The sequence below is a fragment of the Galeopterus variegatus genome, unplaced genomic scaffold, assembly GCF_000696425.1.
Source record: "Galeopterus variegatus unplaced genomic scaffold, G_variegatus-3.0.2 Scaffold122, whole genome shotgun sequence".
Taxonomy (NCBI): Eukaryota; Metazoa; Chordata; class Mammalia; order Dermoptera; family Cynocephalidae; genus Galeopterus; species Galeopterus variegatus.
The window spans coordinates 171,461-192,785 of record NW_007726233.1 but is presented as its reverse complement, the minus strand read 5'-3'; the positions used below and the strand labels follow the sequence as shown (position 1 = coordinate 192,785).

The 21,325-nt window shown below is 41.6% G+C and overlaps 1 protein-coding gene across 1 annotated transcript in view; it reads right to left on the bottom strand.

Moving 5' to 3' along the window:
• The window catches only part of LOC103603554 (chromosome unknown open reading frame, human C1orf168), a 100,804-nt gene that overhangs the window by 52,525 nt on the left and 26,954 nt on the right, over window positions 1–21,325 (bottom strand). The window contains exons 2-5 of the mRNA XM_008588111.1: window positions 12,303–13,050; window positions 9,003–9,164; window positions 7,274–7,307; window positions 3,004–3,012 (exon numbers count right to left, since the gene is read on the bottom strand). Of these exons, the coding sequence (XP_008586333.1) occupies window positions 3,004–3,012; window positions 7,274–7,307; window positions 9,003–9,164; window positions 12,303–13,050 (953 nt within the window). The remainder of the gene's footprint in view (window positions 1–3,003; window positions 3,013–7,273; window positions 7,308–9,002; window positions 9,165–12,302; window positions 13,051–21,325) is intronic.

Here is a 21,325-nt window from a genome sequence, read left to right as displayed (position 1 = left end):
TAGATAGAATTCTACCTTCAAAATAAATTTTTGAACAAGCAGTATCTCTTTGACTGAAGCATAGACAAGTGACCTCTTCTCATGGTTGTTTCCACTTGCCATGTCTACCTCTGGACCACAGCCCTGAGATCTCTCTGCAGAATCTCTCATTGTCCTTAGAAGAATGATTTGTCACCTTCCACATTAGGCTGTACTCTCTGAAGACGTGGCTCACACAGCTGATTCAAGCATCTGTTCACTTGATCAAATAATGAAATTCATCACAGTAATACCTGTAGCTACTATTGAGGGTTTGCCATGTGTTAGACACTGTGCTTAGATTCAGTATGTGCATTTTCACTGGCTCTGTCATCCTGAGCTGTCTTTTAGGTTCTTAGAGCCTTAATTTCCTCACAGGGTGACTGTGTGAGAATAAATGAGTTACCACAAAGGAAATGCCCAAGAGGCAATTTTCTTGTCTTCTCTGCCACATTACATAACAGTAAGTCAAAAAGTTTCACTGCAAGAAAGTTCTGAGAAATCTAAAGACAACCTTGCATTGAGTAGGATGGTTGAGACTTGGACAGTAAAACCTGTAAGCTGTACTTTTGTATTTATTTTATAAGGGTGGTGGGGGTGTTGTGGACCTAAGTTGAAAACCCAGATTTTTCCACTTCTTATTTCAATGGGCCACAAATTTTGGAAATAGGGATAGTTTAGCCAGCAGGTGCTCTCTGTGACATTCTATAGGTTCCTGGTGACAAGGGGGTGTGAGAGCATCTGGTTTCTCAATTCCCAAATTTCAAACTGGGCAAATTCCTATTTCCTGTAAGTACTTCTTATAAGACGACTCTCCCCACAGGCCTTCACATTGAGAAATCCTTCGCTTGACTTAAATGATCGGCAATTAGATTTTAAAAAATGGCATCCATGCTATCTAAAATAGATCTCAAAATGCATTTGTACCAGGTTCACAAAAATACATGATAAATTTTAAAGGATATTTTTCTCTTGTAAGGTATTAAAACTTTTGTCTCTACATATTTTTACAAAACACACACACGCACACACATGTGTGCATATTGTATAATATATATTTTTATATTTGGGTATATATATTTTTATATGTGTTTATATACATATACACATATATATACACAACCCTATCACCACAGTACCATAACTTTACTGATTCTACTATGACTTTTACTACAACAACTAACAATAAATACATCTTCAACATCTCTCAGTCCTGGACACTAGGTTTTTTTCTTTTATTCATATATTTATAACCCCATTATTTCTACAGAGGACCACAAAACTATGATGAGCAAGTAAATGTTACTGAAGTGCTGCATAACATTACAAAATATTCTATCTCCTCGGCTTCAGTTTAACTCTGAAGCTACATTGTCAAAGCGTTGATTTCATTCATAAGGAGGGCATGTAAACAATAATAATAGCTAATAATTATTGAGAATTCACTATGAGCCAGGCATTGTTCCAATTGTACGTGTCAATTCATTTGCCCCTATAAAGTAGATACTATCAGTCCTTACATGTTGAGATGAGGAAACTGAGGCATAATCCAAGCTCACAGAGTAGTAAATGGCAGAGCACAGATTACAGATTAGAAGCCGGGTATGTGACTCCAGAATCTGTGGTCTTAGCCACTGTGCTATATACCGTCTCACACAGGGAAAGTACCAGTCGAAGTCAACATAGCAGGAGTAGCTCACACTGCAGTGAAAGTCATCAAAGAAATGGGTCATTAGAACCTAGAGCTAAGAAGACCCCAGAGGACTGTCCAAGCTATTAACCAAAGCCATAATGGGAGAAGAGCATGTCTACAAAAGATGCAAAAGTAAAAATATTCTAAGCTTTCTCATTCATTAAGTCGCACATTCTTATTCACTCTTTGAAAAAACTATATTCATGTTAGCAGTATATATGTTATCTCATTTAATCCTCTCAGTAGCACTATGAGGCATTTTACAGATGAGGAAACTGAGGCCTGAAGATATTCAATAACTTGCCCAGGATAGCACTGTTGGTAAGTAGCACAGGGGGTATGGAAATAGTCCATTGGTCTTTCTCTCTGCACTACAAGTCACTCTAGAACCAAGGGAAACCTGAAAAAAGAAAATAATGAAGCACCGGATGATGGTGAAAGTCAAGCAGTTTATGAATGGGTTCAGGATGATATTTTTCAAGACTTTGTTAGGCTGATCCAACAGTTTCACAGATCAATTCTCCTATATATTAGTCATTTATATGGGGAGAACGTGACAATGAAGCTACTATTCTCTGAGCCTGGCATTATCAGCTATAAAATAAAAATTTTATTTAACCTGTAATTTGAGGTTAGGGCGGAACCAGTGGTGAATTTGGAATGACTTTCTAAAAGCATTTGTCTTCTACTAATGCAACTGCTAAAGCAGATTCTTAATAAACCAGTGGCAACCTCAGCGGCATAAAACAAAATGACCACAAGCCCTCATCGAAATAAGGGATTGTGGTTATTTTGATCTCTAAGGTCAAATTTTTAAAAATCTGCATTTCAAATTTCAGAGCGTCTGTTCTGAGGTGTGCCCATCTGTTTTACAGAGAGAGAAGCAGGGTCTTCCTCGGAGCTAGTGGCAGCCTTTCACTAGGAGTCCCATCTGACTGCCAGTCTGCTGCCTGGAGCTTAGACCTTGATACAGCCAAGCCCCGCTACTAAGAACAAACAACAAGTCACTGCCTTTTATCCAGTGTTTACAACACTGTAATTCTACTTTGCAGAATTAAAGATGCGCATCTCAGTCCTCACAATCACCCTAGGAGATGGGATTTGATTCCACCATTTCCTATAGGAGAATGTGGAAGTCCCTGAGATACTAAATAACTTTTCCGAGTCCACATAGCTAGTTTGTGGAACTGGAAACATGAATCCAAGCCTTTCTGACCCCAGAATCTATGCTTTTAACTCTTTATAACATACTTTCTGGATCTTCTATTTTGTAAACATTGCTGCCATTCAACTTAAACAAACTTCAATTATGCAGCTGGTAAGAAAGAAATATTAGACCCTCTCCTGGTTTTGAAGAATTTATAATTTAGAAAGAGAGGTGAGGTACACCCAGGAAAATGGGAAATAACAAAAATAGACTGGATATGATTTGAGTCTCAAGCTGGATACCATCTAAGTTCATTCCCCTACTCAGACAACATTTATTGAGCAGCTATTACACGCTGCCGGACCCCTCCCCCGACCCCACACCCTGCCACTACACATTCTAATCATGTCACGTTACCTGTATTTCCTGAACACATCAGGCTGTTTCCTGCCTCTATGCTTTTGTGCATGTGATTCCTCTGCTTGCAATATCCTTATCACCAATGTCCCATGCACAACCCTATTTTTCTCTTTAACATACTAAATGTTATTCTGCTTGGCCCTTCCATGATCTATTCTCCACAGCCAGAGTGCTGTGCTCTCTCCTATCTTGAGGACCTTGCAAACGTTGTTCCTGCTGCCTGGGATATCTTCTGTATGGCCTGCTCCTCAACCATCCAGTCTCACCTTTGTTCCCTTTCACAAAATCTTTCTCCAGCTATCTTTTCCAAATAGCCCTCCTCCCCATCTATTTCTATATACCATCATACTCTGCCTCATGCCCTTGTTAGTCATTGTCATAGTCTTGAAATTATTATTACTTTTTGAAACTAGTTCAATTTTGTCTTTCTTGCTCTGGGAGGTGAAAAACATTATCCCTTCTTTCATGGGGTTTACAGTTTAATAGATATCTCTAGGGTGTCCCATCCAAGTACTAACCAGGCCCGACCCTGCTTAGCTTCCGAGATCAGACGAGAAGGTATACCTGTTCCCCAATGTTCATCGCAGCACTCTTCACAATAGCCAAGAGTTGGAACCAGCCCAAATGTCCATCATCGGATGAGTGGATACGGAAAATGTGGTACATCTACACAATGGAATACTACTCAGCTATAAAAATGAATGAAATACTGTCAAAACCGGGGGGGGGGGAAGAAGACATAACTACAATTCCTTGAAGTTGATACCACAAGCAAACAGAAAGGACATTGTTGGGGGGGAGGGGGAGAGGGAGGAGGGAGGGAGGTTTCAGTAATGGGCCACAATAATCAACCACATTGTATATCAACAAAATAAAATTAAAAAAAAAATAAATAAAAACCCTTCATGGTGGAAAAAATCTGAGACAGGATAATATGGCTAAAAATCTGTAATATGGCCTTGAGTTCACATCCTGAATAAGCTTTGTATGTTCTTGCACTTTAGGGCAAGTCATGAAACATTTCTGGCTCTTGGTTTCTCATCTACAAAATGGGAGTATTAATTTTGCTCTATGACGGGCATGTGGATAAAGTCAGTCTAACAGATACAAAAGGTCTGAGCAATACCCAGTGTGTGGCCATGCTCAAGATTAGTTTCCATTCAACCTTACCGCATATGCCTTTGTACAAAAATAAGCTTCAAGTTTGTAACTTGTGATTGCCTGATTTTTTCCACAATCATGACTTTTTCCAGCTTATCATCTGAAGGCCACTGAAGAGAAAAGGCAACACTGGGCTCCAAACCCTTTCACCCTGGCCAGCCTCCCTGTACCCTGGCATGGTTGACCCAGTGCCAGTCGCACCCACCTGGATTACTTAACCTGACCCTCTGTGGTCAGATAGTCTTCAAATCACTTACTTCATGGGGTGGCGGCGGCTGGGAGTTTTAAAATGAGAGAATGGATGGAAGTATAAGGCACAGGTCTTTGTCTAAGGAAAGTGCTCAGTAAATAGAGCTACAGGTGAATTTTTTTAAAGGAGGAATATTTGAAAACTTCTCCCTGGAGACTTTGCACCAGTTAGTCCCTTTCGTGGAATGTTCTCATAGACCTTTCTATGGCTGGATCCTTGTTATTCAGTTCTCACCCCAAATGTCACCACCTCCGAGAGGCCTTTCTTAATCATCCTAAACTTTATTTCACTTCCAATCCCCAGTTATTATCCTAATGCTCTTAAACTTTTCCTTCATAGCACTTATTACTGTTCAAATAAGGGCTACGGATGGATTTGTTTGGCTGCAGTGTTGTTATTATTATTGTCGTTTTGCTTGAATGACTTAGTAAGGCCAGGTTCCATTCCCCACTTCCATATGGTCCACCACCCTCCCCATTGTCTAACACGGGTGCTGGACAGAGTCATGTGACCTGCCCGCCCTGGAAGGCATCTGTGTTTCCCACTCTGCAGGGGGCGGAAATACCAACAATGCAAAACCGAAAGTATGTTCCAAAGTGCTAGGTATGAACAAGGTCACCCAGAAGTCTCAAAGTAGGCTTCTACTAGCTTTTAAAGACTATCATTAAAACGAAATACAAAATTTAAAAGTTGAAGACAGAAAATGACAGGTTCCCAAGAACCCACCAAGAGACCCTCGTTTGAGAAACACTACGCAGTCTGAATCGTCTCTGCTCCTGAAATAAGCAGCCTTTCCCTTCCTGATGTGTCTGAGTCAAAGATTCCCTGAGTCAGGACTACCCTTTGACATTCCTAATGGGAGAGAAGCCACATTTATAGCTAATGAATAAAATATCAGCCAACTCTGCTAAGTACTGACAGAGACCAAGTACTGACAGAGACCCAGTGCTGATTGCTGCTCTGGGACTAACTAACCTGCTTTGCTCACACAAAAGGCACTGCTTACTCAAGAAGGATGCCAGCCAGCTTGGTTTGCATGGAAAAGGCATGGCAGAGAAAAATCTCCAGAGAGCCATTTCACTGTTGGGAACTAATGAGACATTAATATTTAAGAGACAACAAAGGATGGAGAGGTCAAGGGTTGAAGAGATTAAACTCATTGAGCATCTCCTGTGTACTCCATGCTTTACACAATTTAACTCACTTGGTCTTCATACCAACACAGTAGAGCAAATACTATTTTTGTGTCCATTTTGGAGATGTGTATATCAAAGTTCTGAGCTGTTAAGTGACCTAAGGTGTAGAGGAGGAGTTCGGACTTTTGCTAATCTGGTTCCAGAACCTGTCCTTATTCTACTACACAATGCTGCTTCTCAGATTTAATATACAATATGAAGAGCCCAGAAATGAAAGATGGCTATTGAAGGTGCACTGAGTTCTTAACAAGATGATTAAAATATGTATTCATAGAAATACAGCTAGAATACAGACCCTTGTTTTATAAATAATGGTTGAAAAATGTGAGAATTTTAATTTAGAGAAGAATGTAGCCTTTAGATGTTTTAAGAACTGTCACGTAAAGAAGAAATAAAGGTAATGTCTGTTGTACCAAAGAGGACAGATGGTTGGGAGTTTAGGGTAGGGAGGTCAATATTTTCCAGTTCAACTTGAAGGACTTTGAAATAAATAAATAAATAAAAGTGTGTGTGCAGATGCATGTAAGATATTTTGTGTACTTTGTATAGTGCTGTTTTTAATGTACAGAAAAGTGCTTGGCTTACAGTGTATGCTCAATAAATATGTTTTAAATGAATAAAATCTGAATCTTGTACAAAACAACACACTTTATGATTACAAGCATTTGATGAATGAATAAGCAAAATTATTTGTAAGTCTGGTTCTCCTTCTAAGACTAACCTTTTTGAGAACAGGAGCATCTCTGTGAGAGAGGCGAGGTACACAGTCAGAAGAGTTTGGGCATATCTGGGTCAGAATCATGGCACAGCAAGTGGCAAACTTTCTGAGCCCAAGTGTCTTGAGCTGTAAAATGAGGATGGCAGCAGCAACTGTGCAGCCCTCTCGAGGCCACCAAATGGGAAATGTGTATAAAGTAGCCAGCTCAGTGCATGACACATCAAAGGGCTCAGTAGATATTATTTTGTTGAGTGCCTTAATGAACCGATGCTACCGTAGCAAATTCTTAGAATGAATGCACCAAAAATAGAACGTCCTTTATCCCATTACCAATCCCTAGCATTACGCCAGCTGCCCAGAACGTTCTTTAGCCTCTAATTTGATTTACGACTATAGAAGCTGATGCTTCAATTTACTCAACCCAACCGTGTAATAAAAAGAAGAACCTTAGAGGACCATCTTGGTAACTTAACGTCAGCACAGTAGTTAAATACAGTTTATTTAATCCTTCTTTTACAACAGAAGTTGCAGTTTGTTGCTTATAAATCTGCTCTTCCCACAACCCTTCTGAGAAATACAGACACTTGGCTTGTGCTTATGCCTGCTTGTGGGCAGGCTAAGTAGCCTGGCTGATGTGCCACCATCCCCACAATTAAGGACACGTACTTACCTTTCTGGAGTCAGGTAGCCTTCTTTCACAGCCACTACAAGAGCAAGAGGGAGAGTGAAAAAAAAAAAAAAAAAGGCACTGGCAGCATCCTGGTGAAAACGAATTATGCTCGTGGGATGACCTGACCCAGAGATGAAGTGTGGAGTGGCAGCACATCTATGTCGCAAACATCCCCTACCTGCACCCCAGCACCCAGGGGACTGCCTGTCTCTGCATTGCAGTGCTTGCCCACACTTTATGGTATTTATTTATGGGTACAATCTCTTGCACTAGACCTCGATCTCCTTGAGGACTAGAACCTGTGGGGTTTATCTCTTAATCTTTTGTTTCCATCACAGGACTGACACAAAGAGAATAACTGCTCATTGCTTGTTTAGAGTAATCACTGATCACTGATAGAGTGCTTACTGGTGTGCCAAGCATTGTTTAAGCTCTTTCCAAGTATCATCTCATTATCTTTACAATAATCCTACGAGCTCAGTGGTATAATCATTTATCTCCATTTTACAGATAAGGAAAAATGAGGCTCAGTGAGTAACATGCCCAAACTTAGGTAGCTAGAGAGTGGGGGAGCTGAGATCTTCAGAGCACACTTTATTACAAAAGATTTAGTACTTTGTTCTATGCTCTCTGACAACCTTCTTCCCTTTCAGAAAGGTCATGTGCAGGCCTTCTTTGATATGGAGGTGGCCATATTACTAAAGTATACTTACAAGAGCTCCATCGCTCTCCCTCCAGAGTTTTCTTTTAGGATAAGACTTAATGATGACTTGCAGCAGTGGTTCTCAAAGTGTGGTCCCTGGACCAGCAACAGCATCACCTGGGAACTTGCTAAAAGGCAAATTCTCAGGATCCAATCCAGACAAACTCAATCAGAAACTTTGAGGCCCAGCAATTTGTTTTAATAAGTCCTCTAGGTGATTCTGACACATACTCAAGTTTGAGAACTGCTGAGTTGGAGTAATTTAATCAAGAGGTTGCCCAGAGCAGTCAAATGAACACTCGAAGACAGCACTCGCGCTCCCAGCATACCATCTGCTGGCGCTGACAGCCACAGTAAAGCACACGTTAGCAGAGCACTACACGGCACCCCAAAGTGCACGTTCACCTCATGTTTCACTAGCGCAAACATAAGCGAAGGCGTTTAAATTGTCAACAAGGTCAGGCTGTGATGAGAGTGGTGAGGGATGAGAGGTGTTTCCCTAAATAGCAGAGGAAGACACAAAACAGCACAGAGGAATGGCTTCTAAGGATGCTTCGGTTCCTGGAAAGGATCAGGGGGGCAGTGGGGGGAAGGGGGGCCTTCAATTAATTACCAAAGGCAGATCACAGAGGCCTGAGAGGACCCCCATAGGATCTCAGGTCAAGTTCACCCTGACTTCCTTCCTTTTCACTCCCTCTCCACTTCTGCACCTGGACTGTGTTGACAACACAGGTTTTGCAAGAAACAGAGGCTCAACCGCCTCCCTGCTTGGTGACTTTTCCTTTTCTTCCTCTTGGACAGATTCCCAGTGATTAAATGCCATGCTCTCAGGGGAAGCGGGCTGGCCCAGGAGCGATAAGGGGCCAATTCCCAAAGATCTGTCATTTCATGGGCAACCTGCCATGGCCTCTATGTGAGAATAAGCAGTGATGGATGTCCAGCCCCATGGAAAAGCAGTAGTGGCATTGTCACCTGAGTGTCAATGCAGGAGGAAAGTGACATGCAAGAGTCACAGCCATTCCTTACCTTCCCTTTGGGTCTTGGCAGTAGCAGCTGGCTGCCTCTGGAAGGCCTGGAGGCTCACAACAGGGGGCTTTGAAGGCTTTGGAGGACGAGGACCCAGGGACTCGATGGAAGGCAGTGGCTTTGTTTTGGGAGGTTGGTGACGCCTGATAAACGCCTGTTTTTCTGAGCACAGACAGGAAAAAATGTAGGCTATTATTATTTCCATTTTGTGGCTTTGTTGGATGGAACTACTGGTTTTTTGCCTCAGTCTCACTCCCCTCCAATCCATCCTCTACCCTGCAGCCAGAGTGCCCTGATCAAACACAAAGCTGACCACGTCACCCACCCTGCTGCCCCACTGGCTTCCCCAGCATGACACCCGTCCACTTGTTCTCTGCCATTTCCGCACACATGGCCCCTAAGTCTTCAGATTCTTTTCTCGTCACACTGTATCATCCTGCTTCCTGAAGCCCAAACATCGATCACTCACACCACTGGTTTCTCAGTTCTCCAGATTTGATTTTAAAAGCCTTACAAAGCTTTCATATATCCAAGATTTTGTTCATGCCATTCCTGGTTCTGGAATGCTACTCCCTCTCTTGGCAAATTTTGACTCACTCTTTTAAAGCTTATCTCCAATGGTACTTCCTTTAGAAAGCTTTTCTCCATTTCTACCAGAAATCAAACCCAGAATTAACCACTTCCTGATTTGTATCCCTATAGCACATTGTTAATACCTCTATATCAGTATTATGATATTAAAGAGGCTGGTCTATCCTCCCATTAAACATGGGCTCCTGTGGACAGAGATTATGTCATATTGCTCTCCCAGCACCAAGCACAAGGCCTGCTTCAGGGGAGACAGGCAATGACTATTAATTGAGAGGATTCTTCTAGCATGTATGATGTGCAAATAACGTGGGGGCTATAGAGGAGTAAGAATTGGTCTCTGATTTTTAGGGCTTATAGCCTAGCACTGGCTTCAAGGCTGAATTTGTGGTAGGTGGGTACCTGTGAATTGTGTCCTGGAATTTTCTGGGACACTCTCAATTTTATATACTTTGTCTTTCTGCACTCATAAATCCAACTCCAACAAAAATTCCAATATTATATATAAAAATCATATCTGCCTCTTACACTGAGAATATCACAAAATCTTACATAATCCAAGTGCCTTAATTTTTAAGTTATGTAAAACAGTAGTTGACTATCCATGCTCAAGCTAAATAAGTGGACTTGCGTGTTGCATGTACCTCTATCATACTTCCTGTGGTGTCCTCTACCAGCTGGGAGGGGAGGGAAAGCTTCCATTGTGCCCTACTAGCAGGGATTACATGCCCAGAAACTCAGTCAGGGCCAAAGTTCCTTTCTTCTTAGGCTTTAATTATAAGTAAATGCCAGAAATTTCAGTCTTTATCAAATTGGGGAGAAGACATAGTGAAAATGAATTCTCACTTACAAATGGGGCCCCGAATTTTACCAGGCACTGTGCTAAGCAATTTACATGGGTTATCTCACTTAACTCTCTCAACAGCTCCATCTGGTAGGTAATCCATCTTTCTTTTCTTTCTCCCATCCATCCTTCTTTCCATCCATCTTTCTGACCACCCAATCTTCCTTCCCATCCCTTCATTGATAACTATATTTTTTTTATTATATTCCAGGCATTGTTCTAGGAGCTGCAGGTAGAGTGGAGAACATGAACAGATAAAGTCCTGCCTTCAGCAATTTTTATTCTAATAAGAGGAGACTGATGAGAAACAAGTAAACAAATAAACACACAAGATAATTATAGAGATCTGTAAGTTCTATGAAATAAATAAAACAGGATAATAAGAATGTGAACTGTTGATGGTGAAGCAGTGTTCTTTAGATAGAGAGGTTAGAGAAGGCTGATCTTGGAAAGTGCCAATTGAACTTAGACCTAAATGTAGCGATTCAAAGGTCAAAGAAATAAGGGTACAGAAAAAGCAAAGGCCCTGAGACATGACAAGTTCTGTTTAAAGAACGGCAAAAAATCTGGTGCACTGACTATGGGCTAGTGGGCTAAGGGAAGACGGGTAGGAGATGGGGAAGAGACAGAGCAGGGACCAGAACGCAGAGCCATGAAGAACATTGAGTAAGTAGTTTAGATTCTATTCTGAGTACAAAGAGAAACCTCATAGGGTTGTAAGCAGGAGATCTATCCATCTACCCATCCACCCATTCAATCATTCATTCAACAAATGTTTTCTAAGAACTTATTCAACCTGGCCTTGTTCCTCTAGGTGCTGGGCATATGGTGGTAAAGAAGATAGTCATTATCATCTTATAACTTACATCTTACTGAGCTGAACAAACACATATATCAGGTAGGGATAAATGATATGAAGAAAACCAAAGCAATGTGAGAAGACAGAGCGATGGGAGTGGGGCGGCTATTTTAGACAGAGTGATCAACAAGGTCCACTCAGAGCAGGTAGCACTAGAGCAGAGAGCTTGATGACATGAGGAAGTGAGATGACAGAGACCTGGCAGAAGAATGCTCCAGGCAGAGGGGTCGACAAGTGCAAAGACCTGGGGTGGAACCAGCTTGGGATATCTAAGGAAGAGTGAGGTGATATGGCAAGACAGGGAGAGGGTAAGAGAAGTCAGCAAGACCAAACTGCATGAGCCATTGTAAGGTGGTTGGAGTTGACTTGGAGCAGGAAAGGGATGTGATCTGATTTATGCCTTAGTGGATCACTCTGCCTGCTAGAGGGAGAACAGAACACAAGGGGGAAGAGTGTGGAAGCAGGGGGAGCCGCTGGGCTGATGAAATGGTCTGGGTGAGAGATGATGGTGGTGTGGACAAGGGCAGAGGCCACATCTGTCCAGATGTGGAGGGATTTGGAACACACTTTGGTAGTAGAACCAAGAGCTTGCTGATGGATTTGATGCCAAAAATGAGGGGGAGGGAAGAATAGAACATGACTCTTAGGTTTTTTGCTTGAGAAACTAGGAGGATAGTTGTGCTGTTTACTAAGAGAAAATTGGTGATTGATCTGATTTCTAGGAGAGCAGACCAGGCTCTAAGAAGTTATGCATATTGCCTAAGTTCATGCAGCTTGTAAGAAGTAGAGCTAGGACTCAAATCCAAATTTGCCCAAACTGTCTTGTAATGTAATTCCAGGAGATTAAGCACTTTACCCAAAGCTGAGATTACAATCTAGCAGATAGGGCTAGGACACTTCCGCTGGAGTTTGGAGCAAACATTGCCCAGGTCATGTATATGACCACCCCAAGTCAACAGGCTTTAAATTAGACCTCTCCCCCCAGTCCCATGGGAATGACATTTCTTACCTGGGGCCTGGATGGCAAGCTCACACTCATAGACAGACTGGCAGGGACTGCCTGATGGGCCTCTCTCAGGACCGGGGTTTTCCTGGCTCTTCCTGCCATGTTGAGAAAGTAGAAAAGAGGGATTTGCAGAGGTGGCAAGTAATTTTCTTTGGGCCACCAAATACCCCTGGGAAGGAACAGTCTGGGCTCCTTTTGCCTCCAGCTTCTTCCTTGGCTCCTCTTGGGTAAGCCCTATAACTTTTTCCCCTTCCACATGAAAGACCTTCCTTCTACAATTGGAAGGAAGAAGGGCAGATGACATCTCACTTTTCTGAGATGAAACCTTCTCCCAGTTCCAGAGCTTGACTCTGAAGCTATTGGCCACCATTACTTTCTCCTTATCGGTTATCCCAGCGTTTGATTGATTCACATCTAACAGCAGAGAAGGCTTCTGTGAATTTACTGCAGAAGACACAGCAGACATTTCCAGAGGTCCTGGAGAACTGGAACATTTCTGAATTTCACTCCTATGTTCCAACTTCATTTTCTGAGGTTTAAGAGGGTGGGACTCACCACTGGAACAATATGGGGGAGGTTGTCTGTGGCTGGATAAGATGGGTTTCCCACTGGCCAAAATTCGTGTGAACTGTGTGCTTCCAATGTCATCCTTTTGAGAAACACCTGCTGGAAATTTAGTAGGTCCTGGAAGAGGTGGAGTATCAAACTTCTGAAATTTGGCTTGAAGTTCCTTGAAGTTTCTTACCCCTTCCTAAAGCGTTAAAAACAAAACAAAACAAAAAAAAAGTGTCCCATTATTCCAGGAAAAATGCCAGTGTCATTAGCTGATGTTATGGTCTGAGTGTTTGGCCCCTTTAAAGCCCATGTGGTAGCTTGATTCACAATGTGGCAGTGTTGAAAGACAGGGACTTTGGGAGGTGATTGAATTGTGAGGTCTCTGCCCTCAAGAACAGATGAATCCATTCATGGATTAATGGGTTAATGGATAAATGGATTATCATGAGTGTGGACTGGTGGCGTTAGAAGGAAAACAAGTGAGCACATTAAGGTGTCCTTACTCAGCTCTCACTACGTGACACCCTGTGGGACTTTGTAGAGTCCTCACCAGGAAGAGGGCCCTCACCAGATGCTCCCTGTCAACTTTGGACTTCCCAGACTCCAAAACTGTGAGACACATTTTTTTTTCTTACAAATTACCCAGTTTCAGGTATTCTGTTACAAATGACAAAAAACAGACTATAACATGGCTGGCTTCACTGTACACGTTTAGAGGCTCTGACTGCTGATATAGAGCAATTGCTTACCTGGTGGGAGATATTAGCCAGTAACACTACTGTCAATGTGAAATGGAAAGAAAACAATTTTCTCCATTCTGAAACACTTCGGGTATGTTTAATTGTCTCACAGCATATAAAGAACACTTCTAGACAGTACTGACAATTGCTGATAAATTCCTCGATACAAAATTTTGATGGCTCCCCACTGCCTATAAAACTAAGTTCCAAACTGCTTGGTACAGCATTCACAGTTCTTCATAATGTAGTCCCGACTAGCTCAAAAGATCGTGGAATTACGATCTTCAACCAAAGCCCAACACAACTACCCTTAGACCAAACAGAACTGCTTACAATTTACCTAGAAGCCTTGTACTCTCCACCGCCCTGACTTTGCTCACAAAATCCAAAATCCATTCCCCATCTACTTGTCAACTGCTTTCTTGCACTTCAATGCCACCTCTCCATCAAGATCTCCCCTGGGGATGACAGGCAGAGAGAGCTTCTTCTCTCTCTCCTTGGTGTTTTCACAGCTCTTTATGTCTTGGCTGTTGAACTTAACACTATGGACTGGAGAAAAGAACAACTTAGGAACTAGACAGGCCTGTGTTCAAAGTCTGACTCTGCTCTTTACCATCTAGGCAAATATTTTGGAAAACTTGATCTTCTCACCATAAAAACAGGTTGTCAAGTGGTAGAAGGATTAAGGTTACTATATGTAAAGTATCCATAGTAGACCCATAATAAATAAAAGCCATTTATAAGAGTCTAGATGATCCCCTTCTATTTTTCACTCTCTCGGTAGATCGTGCTCTTCTGTCTAAATTCAGCTCAAATTCCGTACTGTAGTCCCCCCTTACCTGCGGTTTTGCTTTCCTTGGTTTTGGTTACCTAGGATACAGTACAATAAGAAATTTTTTTGGGGGGGGGGGTTGGGTACGTTCACGTAACTTTTATTGCAGTATATCGTTATAATTGCCCTATTTTATTATTAATTGCTGTTGTTCATCTGTTCCTATGCCTAAATTATAAATTAAACTTTATCATCAGTATGTATGCATAGGAAAAAAATACAGTACATATAGGGTTTGGTTTCATCCATAGTTTCAGGCATCCACCAGGGGTCTTAGATCATATCCCCTGCAGATAAGGGGGAGACTGCTGATTATGAAAATGATGGCAATAATGGCAGCCTAACGCTTTGAGTAGAGGAAAGGACGTGCCCAGGATTATAGAGTGGGTTGGTGGTGCGGCCAGGTAGGATTAGGCTTGACTCCTGCTATGTGCCCTTCCTATTGCTTCCCCCTTTCTCCCACTAGATCTCATTTATTTTGGGGAGTGCAACTTGTCATATTTTGCCTTCACAGGAGGTAGGACATCTAAGGGAGCCATTTCAAAAAGTAAGAGCCACTGTCCTCTCCTGATCATCAGAAAGGTTTTTAATTTCATGGACACAGACCATCTGCATGGCAGTTGACTTCTGATTTTGCCAGCTGAGGGAATGCTGGGTGACATTTTCTCACTGTGTTTACAGTTGACTCACACCTGCCCTCCAAACATTTAGGAAGGGGGGAAATTGAACCAGAAGCAGGAAGCAGGTGTCTGGGACATTGCCTGCATGCTCTCTCCTCTTTCCTCTCTTTCTCTCTCTTGCACACATTTCTCCACCTGCCTCCACCTCCCCTCCCCCAACACACATTCAGAGCTCTCTCCATAAATTGCCAAGGTTGGTTTCTAATACTTCCACCAGCAGACAAGTTAATTCAACTACACTTCCTCTCGCCTGATGTGGCAGAAGCTAGTGCCGGGCGTGGAATCAGGAGATCTGAGTGTGCAGCTCCGCTTGGCCATTTTCTGTTATGTGCCTTGGACAATTCACTTTGCTTCTCTAAGCCTTATTTTCCTCACTTTAAAATGGGACTTACATTTCTAACAATAGTTCGGGGCTACTGTAAGGATCAAATGAGGTGACACTTTGTACCTCATGAATATTCATAATCCAAAAAAGATTTTTAAAATTGTGATAAAATACACATGAACTATACCATCTTGACCATTTTTAAGTGTACAGTTTAGTAGTGCTAAATAGATTGACATTGTTGTGCAACTAGTCTCCAGAACTCTTTCATCTTGCAAACCTAAAATTCTATACCCATTAAATCATAACTCTGCATTCCACCCTCCAGTTCTACTTTCTGTCTCTATGAATTTGACTACTCAGAATCATAGTTTTTTTCTGTGACTGGCTTATTTCACTTAGTACAATGGCCTCAAGGTTTAGCCATGTTGTAACATGTGTTAAAATTTCCTTCCTTTTTAAAGCTAAATAATATTCATTGTATATATGTAACACATTCTGTTTATTCATTCTTCATCCAGTGGACCCTTGGGTTGCTTCCACGTTTTAGCTACTGTGAATGATGTTGCTATGAACATATGTATACATATATCTCTTTGAGACCCTGCTTTCAGTTCTTTTGGCTATGTTCCCAGAAGTGGAATCGCTGGATCATATGGCAATTCTATTTTTAATCTGAGGAATCTCCACTCTATTTTCCACAGCAACTATGCCATTTTACATTCTACCAAGAGTGCACAGAGGTTCCAATTTCTCCATATCCTTGCCAACACATTTTTTAATAGTAGCCAATCTAATGGGTATGAGTTGATCAGTGGTTAATATTTTTAAAGTAATATAATAATGATTATTTTTTATCTCTTCACCATCTGAAGCCACATAAACCACAGTTATCGCTTGGTAGATTTTAGTCTCTATAGGATTGATTAGTAGGAAATAGAATTATGGATTTGATAACCTCCAAACCAAGGTCCTGTGCAAAAATCACAGGTTCAGGAGGGTACAAACCTGATTATACCTGGATCATTCCTCTTTCAACAAATGTTTGTTAAGTGTCTAATGCATAGGCATAATATTGATTTAGACAGTCAAGGGCTCTGATCTTAAATATTACATTCTAATATCAGGGGGAGACAGAACATGATCAAATACACAAGGTAATATTAGAGATGAGTGCTGTATGGAGAACCACATGTATGATGCAGTAGTGACTGGCTGCCTATCAGTGATTTTCAGAGGTGGGGAAGAAAAGTCATCCATTTTCTTTGGCTCAGTCATATATCAAATTAGGGGTTGGCCTGGGTGATCTCCAAGGTCCCTTCCAGCACTAACATTTAGAGTTTCTTTTCCTTGCTGCAGATGGGAAATGAAAGTGATCCGTTTGTTTTTCACTATCCATCATCCATACAAGGGGGTTCAGGGTTGGGGGCATGAGGCAGTGGCATGAGGATGGGTGGGGAGGTGACCAAGGGGGCCTTCTGGTTAAAACCCTGCTCCATTTTACTCGTGCCACAGCCAGTCAGTCTCCAAATCCTACTGATCTTGAATCTTAAGCAGCCCATGAGCCTGCCGCGTCTTCACACCGGTGCCACCGCCTCCAATCTTCCACACTCACTGCTTGGAACGACTTCTTCATGGCCTCTTTGCTGCCAGTCTGAGCCCCTCTAATCTACCATTTACCCAGCTGTTAGACAAATCTGCTTAAAAACACAAATCTGATCATGCAAGTCTCTTACATGTTTAAAATCCTTCAATTTGGCTTCCTTAAAGCTTTCAAATAAGCTCAAACTCTTTTGCTTAGCACCTAAGACCCATCCTAATCCCAGCCTTTCTCAACATGCTTTCTTTCTTCTAGCCCCACCGAATTGCTTACACTTTCCCAAACCTGTTTTGCTCTTTCCCGTATCTGTACCTGTGCATGTGCTCTTTCCTCTGCTTGGAATGCCCATCTTTCTCCCAATTTCTTGAACTAGCAAATTTCTGCTTATTTAAAATTTAACTTATGTCACCTCAAAATATTTACTGGTTGCCTACTATGTGTGAGGCACTAGGGTTCCAAAGATCAACAAGGTAGTCCCTGATCTTTTAGAGCTCATGGAATAAGGGAAACAAACACAAAATAATCATTTTAATATAATACAGAAAATTATTAAATACGTGGCACAAAGTCTGCTACAGGAACATAGGAAAGAGGCTCATGATGTGAGCTGGGGGTGCAAAGACTCCTCAGCTAAAACAGGCAGCTGGGCAAACAACAGTGGAAAAGGTAGTGCAGAGAGAGAACAGTGTGGCACGTGGTGGGAGACAGCATGAGGTTTGTGCACATGGGAAGAGCAAGCAATCCCACGTGACTGGAGCCCCAGTATTCAGTGTGTGAGCTGGCGGAGAACGCAGAGGCCAAGTCTTCTTAAAGCAGTTGGGCTTCGTGTGCAGAGTGAGTGGCAAGTTGCTGTTGGGTTTCCTGGTGAGCAGCTAAATGCAATCTCTGACACATCTTTCATGACCAGTCTATGTAAAACAGCAACTCCCCTTCACTGTCTACCTACCATACCCTATGCATAGACCAGCTCATCCAACCCTTTCTAGGAACCTTCTGCTAACACAGAGCCTGAAGGCTCAGAACCATATCTCCCAGGTGCTCTTTCAGCTGGTATTCTGCCAGGCAGGGGCATCCATGGGAGGCGTGGAAAATGAGCGCCTGAGAGTGTAGCCACTCAGGAGAGCGTGACCTTGGAGCAGCTGTGCAGTGGGCAGCAGCATCAGTGCGTTCCCGCTGGGACCGTCCCAGGTGGATGCTGGACTTTTCCCTTAGCTGTGGCATAGAAGCTCTTCTCCCGTCCTTCTGTAGATTCCTAAAATGACCCATAATAAATCCTTTCCTGTTCAAACTGGCAACAACAGATGTGGTTGTCTGCAACAAAACACACTAGCTAATACAGCCTGGTTTGCTTGTCTTCATAGCACCTATCAGCACCCACATACTCTCTATCTCCCTCTATCAGAACGTAAAGTCCTGAGGACAGGTACTTTGTCAGTATTTGTTCACTTTTGTGGCGCCAATGCCCAGATGCATATTTGGCCCATAGTGGGTGATCAGTAAAAATTTGGTGAATGAATGAATCTTTGATTTACAAGTCTTTCAGAATCCTTTTAAGACAAAGCCAGTATCTTATTTATCTTGCTATCCCCAGCACTAATCCTGTGGCTCACAAAATCTTTGATGAATAAATGAATCAGTAAATGAATATTTAGAAAAGTTAGCAGGTTCACATAATACATGGACTGTAACTGTGCAGAATTAAAATTTTTTTTCCTGCATCTTCTTTGTGAGGGCAGCTTGGAATGCCCCCAGAAACAAATTATCCTATTGCTATAATGTCAGAAGACAACTCTGAAAATAGCCCTGGTAAATAGCCTGGGTACTTTGGATCTGGACTGGGCAAGCATCAAATAGTCCACCTGGAAAGCACAGACCAAAACAATTCCAGAGTTATTGCGGGAACAACCTTAAATAGAAAATAGTGGTGTCCTCTAAACAGAAGGGGTTTATCTCTTTGATATGGAAATTAACCAAGGAGGTAGCAACCAGCCAAGAACAACAAAGACATTTCTATTTCAGAAGAACCGGGGAGACCAGTCTGAAACAGTTAAGTCTGAGAACCAGGTAAGTGTGTGGTATTAGTATATTTAGATTACCATATTTAGTCAAAGTAAGGAAAAAGACTCTATCAAACAGATATCACTCATTCAATATTTATTTTACAGGAATCTAAGGAATAATGCTAATAATAACAGAAATAGGCAAATGCTTACACGATATTATCATATGCCAGGCACTGTTCTAAGCACTTCACAGACATTAATTTGTATAAAACCCAGTGTATTCCCAGGATACAGACAAAGATATGGAGGTATGAGAGCCTAAGTGACTTGTCCAAAGTCACAGCAAGGAAGGGTCAAAGCAGGATTTAGACTCATGCAATCCGATTTTGGATGCCATCCTCTATCCTGGGCTCTTTAAATTTGCTTGATGGGTCTAGAATTTTTTTTGGTTAATACATTTTTTTTTTTTTTTTAGAAACTAACTAATACCTGATCATAGGAGAATTTTTCCCCTTCAATAGTTTCAGAGAATTGATAACCATAATTTTTCTATATTCATCATCCTTATTACCAACCCTTGTGTATGTTAATTTAATTAATCTCCACAATAACCCTACAAAGCACGTATTGTTACTGCCCCCATTTTACAGCTGGGCTAACAGACACAGACAAGTTAAGTAACTTTCCTCGGTCTCATAAAAGTGGTATAGGAATTCGAATCCAAATCTGTATAACTCCAGAACTGCTTTTAACAATTCTGCTAATATACCTTACTTGTAAATTTAGTTCCAATTTACAATTCTTTTGTTATCTCATAGAAATTTCATAATCTATTTTGTATGTCACATTTACTTTAGAGTTTATGCAAAAATTGTAGCTCTAATGACACCATTGAAACAAAAAATTCCAGGAAACCAATTTGCATTTGCTTTCAAAACATTCTCTCAGACTTTTTGTTATTAAGACTGAGATGAGCAAAACATCGTACCTAATAAAATTGGCATATTTCTAAAATTTTTAATAATTGACATGGCTATCGTGACCATATATCTTAGAGTTTCAAGGTAGTTCTGATTTAATGTAACTTAAAAGGTGATGTGAAAATGCAGAACCAAATAAAGAAATATAATTCCGTGTTATACCCTTTCAAACTAGTTTACAAATTGAGAATAAACTGTGTCAAATCACACGTACTGATCTCTGGTTTATAAAGCATGGTACAGAGAGCCACTCCATGCTCCTGAGTTTACCCTGCTGCGGCAGGCTGCTAGGTAACCCTCTTCTGTGCCACGGCTCTCTGGGCTTGCATTTACAAGGGCATCTATCATACCACACTGCAAATTGCAGTGGACAAGGACTGCAGGTGCTCAATAAATTCGTAGTGGCTCGGTAAATGAAAGCTATCATAAAAATAAATATACCTAAAATAAGTTCCAAAAGGAGAAGATGCTATTTTGATGTATTTTTCTTCATTAAAAAGAAAATTTAACTCATTTCTGAATTTCCGCAAATTGCTGATTACTGCTACCACGGGGAGAAACAATGGGAACGTTAATGGCAATGGTTTATCACAAATCTGAATATTCCTCTCCTGGTAAGCAAAGGCAAGAGCTTTAAGGAATATGCACATTCAAAATCCAAAGCACAGGGAAGGCAGCAGAAGCCAAGAAATTGGGAGCCAGAGAAGAGGGAGTAATAGCTGTCAAATCCTACCTAAGATGGAAAGAAATAAAAGTTGATTAAAAATAGCATCTGAGTCACCCTTCATGAATAAAAGGGCGCTGATTCAACCTTCACTACTACAAGAGCTGTAGCTATGGGGAAACAGTCTGTGTTCCTGTTACCAATGATTAATTCCTAACCTAAGCCCGCTAGGAAGCAGCAGAAACAACAGAGCATAGAAGTGCTGTTTGAAATCCTACTACCTGCTCTCCGAGCAGACACAAAATAAAAAGGTTAAAAGCTTTCATCGTAAAGGTATAAGAACCAATCATTGTCCCCTCCCCGCATTCCTCCATTGGGTCAAGTGACTTTTCATCTTCAGGTTAGGTATGAGCAAGAATCCCAGCTCTGCTAGATGTGTGACCTTGAGCAAGCTACTCAATCTCTCTGCATTTTTTTAAAAAATTTATTTTATCAATATACAATGTGGTTGATTATTGTGGTGCATTACCGAAACCTCCCTGCTCCCTCCCTCTCTCCCTCCCTCCCAACAACCTCACATCTGTTTGTGGAAACAACTTCAAGGAACTGTGATTGTTGTGTCTTCTTCCCTACCCCCCCCCCCCCCC